This window comes from Ixodes scapularis, unplaced genomic scaffold (genome assembly GCF_016920785.2).
Source record: "Ixodes scapularis isolate PalLabHiFi unplaced genomic scaffold, ASM1692078v2 PGA_scaffold1__304_contigs__length_218370807, whole genome shotgun sequence".
Taxonomy (NCBI): Eukaryota; Metazoa; Arthropoda; class Arachnida; order Ixodida; family Ixodidae; genus Ixodes; species Ixodes scapularis.
In genome coordinates, this window is record NW_024609846.1 from 217607091 (window position 1) to 217611427 (window position 4337).

Consider the following 4337-nt stretch of genomic DNA (forward strand, 5'->3'; position numbering starts at 1 on the left):
CGCTTGGCGGCTTGGCTTGCTTGGCTTGCTCAGTGGGCTCCCTCCTTTGTTCAGCGCCGTGTCTCGTTTCTTTTGCTTCTCTTCGGCTGCCGTCGCTGTTTGTTCCGCTCGAGCTTCCCCCACTTTTCCACGGGCGATGGATCCTGCGGTGGACCCCGTGGACCCTGATCCGGCTGCCGCCGTTGCGATGGACGTACTGTCGTGTGCTGCGTATGTTATGTACGTGCCCGCTCCGCAAACAAGTAGTTTGTCTACTTTTAGCGTGGACATCAGGTCTGCCAGGAGGGAGGCGGATCTCCTCGAAGAGGAGCTTCTTGCGAACAGCGTTTTGCTTGCTGCCGCTGCTGCTGCGTCAATGACTGACGCCGTGCCGCGCAGCGTCCAGGCTTTCGTGAGGAACGAGCGGTGGTTTGAAGATACACTGCCAAACTTGCCTGCTTATTTTTTCAAGCAGTCTTTTCGTGTGATGCTGACCACGTTTCGGTACCTCGTGGATGTGTGCCGGCCGCACATGGAGCGTGAAGTGACTGCCATGCGTGCGACCATATCAGTGGAGAAGCGAGTAGGCGCTTCCTTGTACAAGCTGTGCTCCACCGCTGAGGACAGGACCGTCGCCCACCTGTTCGTTCTGGGACGCTCCACGGTGAACGAGCTGTACAAGGAGTTCTGCACAGTCGTCGTCTCCGCTCTCGAGATCGAGTGGGTGAAGATGGTAGGCGCCGCCGAGCTTGCTGAGCACGTCCGGGACTTCGAAGCTACCTTGGACTTTCCGCAGGCCATAGGGGCACTTGACGGCTGCCATTTCCCTGTGTCGCCACCACAAGCGGACGCCACCGACTACCGAAACTACAAGGGCTGGTAAGTACCTCTTTCCGAAAGGGAACCGTATAGAGCCTCCATTATATAAGAGATTATGTTTGGATTAGCAGTACAGAATCTGCATGTCCTAGTATTCCCGAGTTTAGACCACATAGTTTCTAGCCACATTACCAAATTTTGTTTTCTTCCAATCGCTATTTGGGAACTTACTGCTTGAAGACAGAGTCAGTGGAACTGTCTGACCAACATTGCTAAAGTGTGGCTTAAAAAAATTGTTTGTTAGCCAATGTGTTCCTTTACCTTATTGGGGGAGGTAATTATGTGGTGACCCAGCAGGCTAATTGAGCGCTTTGCCACGCTTATATGCAGGTACAGCATCATCCTCCTTGCCCTGGTGGACCATAGATACCGGTTCCGGTATGTAAACGTCGGAACGCCAGGACGGTGCCATGATGCCCATGTCTTCCGGAGGTCGGCACTGGCAGGCACTCTGGAAGGGCTAACCTTCCAGAAGCCCATGATCACCATCAATGGGACCGCCGTGCCACCACTGATCCTCTGCGACCAGGCATTCCCGCTTACGTCCAACCTGTTGAAGCCGTATCCGCGGAAGGACGTCACGGACAACTCCACGCAGGCGGGGTTCAACAAGCGGCTGTCAGCTGCACGCAGGATTGTTAAAAATGCCTTTGGCCGAGTGAAGGCACGGTTTCGCCTGATCCTGGAACGCATGGAGTGTGACGTTAACAACGCCCGCCTGATCGTACGAGCCTGCTGCGTCCTCAACAATATCTGCGAGCGCTTCAACGATGGCGTTGAGGCCCAGTGGCTCAGGGGTGCCCAGGGTGTGGACGGCGTCCACATCCAACCGGTCTGCGCCACGGACATCGAAGCAGACAGCGGACAGAGGATCAGGAACGCCATCGCTGTCTACCTGCACCAGCGCTCCAGGCTGCAGCACTGAATCCCTGTTGCGTGATGCACAACGGAGGCCCCATGTTACTGGTGGCATGACACTGGCCTGTCTAAACATCAGTGCTGTCTACATTTGTGCAAGACGACTGAGGTGCACCCTCCGGTGCACTTGAGTCGTCTTGCACAGATGCAGACAGCACAGAGGTTTAGACAGGCCAGTGCTGTACCATCAGTAGCATGTAGCCCTCTACCAACCAAAAGAAGGCCCTTTTCAGGGCCAAACAAATAGGCTTTTGGAGCTTGCTATACTGTGAGACCATGCCCTCCCGTGTCTCGAGTAAATGCTTCATGGGAGTCATGAAATGTGCCTTTCATTCTTCAAAACAAATTTTGTTGATTGAATTATTCCAGTTTATATCTCAACTTCTTTACGAAAAATATAGAAAGCTTTGTAATGCTTGGCAGATTTTAGTCACAAGTACATATCAATAATATATGAAATATGTAAGCAATGATTATGATATCCACTGGATATTATTGAATCATTGGATAATATCAAATGATTTAGATCAGAAATTACCTAAATCATTAGATATATTTTCTTATATTTGGTGGCAGGTTAAGGACCCATTCGATGCTATATGTCTAGCGTGTGGTTATTGCCCTCCACCTAACCAAGTGTCGCAAAAGGCAAAAAGCTTCAGAGGCAGAAATTTGCACTTTTAACCGTTACCACAGCTCTGAAATACTTCATATTTTGATACTAATACCGTATACTCTATCCTAAAAACCCCCTTTTTTTCACACCCGTGATATTCAAAGAGGGAGGGGGTTGCTTGGAATCTCGAAAATACGGTAGTTACCTTGAGAGAAAGTCATCCGTGAAATTTTACTTTAACAATATCTGCACAAATGGCACTAGACTTCGTTGCTACGAGTAGTCCCGACCAATTGAGTGCTGACCAAGCCCCTGTGCTCCCTCCAGACACTTGCATGGCATTGAATTGAATCCAATGGCTCGTGTCTGCTGCAACCTTGTCATAAGGGTGAAATGGAGCATCATGCCTAGCATTAAATGCCGAGGTAGAGATTATTTCATATTCAGCAGTTTCCTTCACCTTGCAGAATATAATTATTATATAGATGGTCTATTGCTACAGTAAATACTGATATGGGCCTCCAGCACTGAAGTTGCACAATAAAGGCTGCACTACACTGCAGCTATTTAGGAATTTCCCCAGTAGTGCAACAAAATTCAGAGATGTCCTTAGCTGGCATGCAAACAAGCAACGGCATGACCTGATGCTTTCACAGTGCTGGGAGCACAGTGGCTTTGGTACAGGCAACAACAGTGCAAAAATGTTGTGGGTGACATGCTGTCATGCAAGCTTATACCTAATGAAGTACAGGCGGTGGTGGGTTTCATTCAGACAGAAGAAAATTGCTTGGACCACATAGCCAGTACATTCTTCACTTGAGATAACTGAAATGAGCCTGCACAGAATGATCGTTTACTTGGAGGCTTTATTAAGGAACGCCATCATGGCAGCCGCAAGGTCTCGTTCAGACTTCGCCATTTCTCTCTGTGCTTTCACAGCGTCCTGCTGAGTCTTCAGTGCCTCTCGCTGGACAGCCAGCTCCTGCTCCCTGAGCTCAAACTCTCAGTTGCGTGCCGCTTCGTAACTTGCCAGCAGTTGAGCTTGGCGATCCATAATGACTTGGAACGCAACAGTGCTGGGGCTCTGCCTCTTCCTCTTGGGCCCTCTCGGCTGGGCCTCGTCCGTCGCCTCAGTGCTGCTCCCGCTACTTCTTCTTCAAGCCGTGGCAGAGTCGAAGCCAGCACTGGTGCTGGCATCTGCGCTTTAGTCCTCGACATCCGCAGCACGCTCCCAGTGAACGTCTTCCTCGGGGGGGGGGGGGGGGGGGGGGGGGTTGCCTTGTGTCTCCGAAAGGAGCTGTAAAGGATGTAACAAGACGAGCTTTCCATATAGAAGAACATGAACTTGCAAGTGGCCAAGTATTGTCCGCAGCCACCTTGCAAGGTGTTTCTCGAGACGAGAGTCAAATTGTATCTGAAAAGCATGCAGCGTATACAAAAGGCCACTTAAAGAAAAAACAATTTCGGTGTAATGTGTTCATTATTTACAGTCAAGTAATGACTTTTGAATTTGTCAATTTAATAGTATGCTTTTAACAAGGAACTTCATCAGCATCATCGGAAATCACTTAATTCATTTTAGAAATGTATAAAGCACATAGAGGGCTTTACGGTGTCCTGAACAAAAAGCTCGATTTTGATCATTTTCTAGGTTTCGGTTTTCTGTCTGGGCACCTCTTTGTGCCAGCGGTTCTGCCTTCCAGCGAGAGGACAGTTGAATTCTCACGCTGTTAGACAGGAATTAATGCACACAAAAGCAGATACCAGCACAACCATGCGACAAAGTGTGATAGTTGAAGAGCAGTTAAATACGTCGAAAAGCTGGCACCCCTCGGTAGAGCCGCTCTCAAAAGAAGCATGCGCCATTCAGAAAACTGTAGTTTATAAGCCGTGATGTCCATGACGCCAGGAAAGCAGTGAAAGCGATAAGCTGGTAGAGCGATAC

At 49.4% G+C, this 4337-nt stretch overlaps 1 protein-coding gene across 1 annotated transcript; it reads left to right on the forward strand.

The window, feature by feature from the left end:
* The first annotated feature begins 709 nt into the window (after positions 1-709).
* LOC120844538 (protein ALP1-like) lies at positions 710-1783 on the forward strand. Its single transcript, XM_040216363.2, has 2 exons — positions 710-858; positions 1189-1783. Exons 1-2 carry the CDS (start codon positions 710-712, stop codon positions 1781-1783), a joined length of 744 nt encoding a protein of 247 aa, XP_040072297.2.
* The last annotated feature ends 2554 nt before the right edge of the window (positions 1784-4337 follow it).

Bases quoted from the DNA above. Each gene is read 5' to 3' on its own strand.
- LOC120844538 (XM_040216363.2), top strand. From the start codon at position 710: ATGGTAGGCGCCGCCGAGCTTGCTGAGCACGTCCGGGACTTCGAAGCT. The intron at 859-1,188 runs GTAAGTACCTCT...GCTTATATGCAG, and splicing joins TACCGAAACTACAAGGGCTG to GTACAGCATCATCCTCCTTG.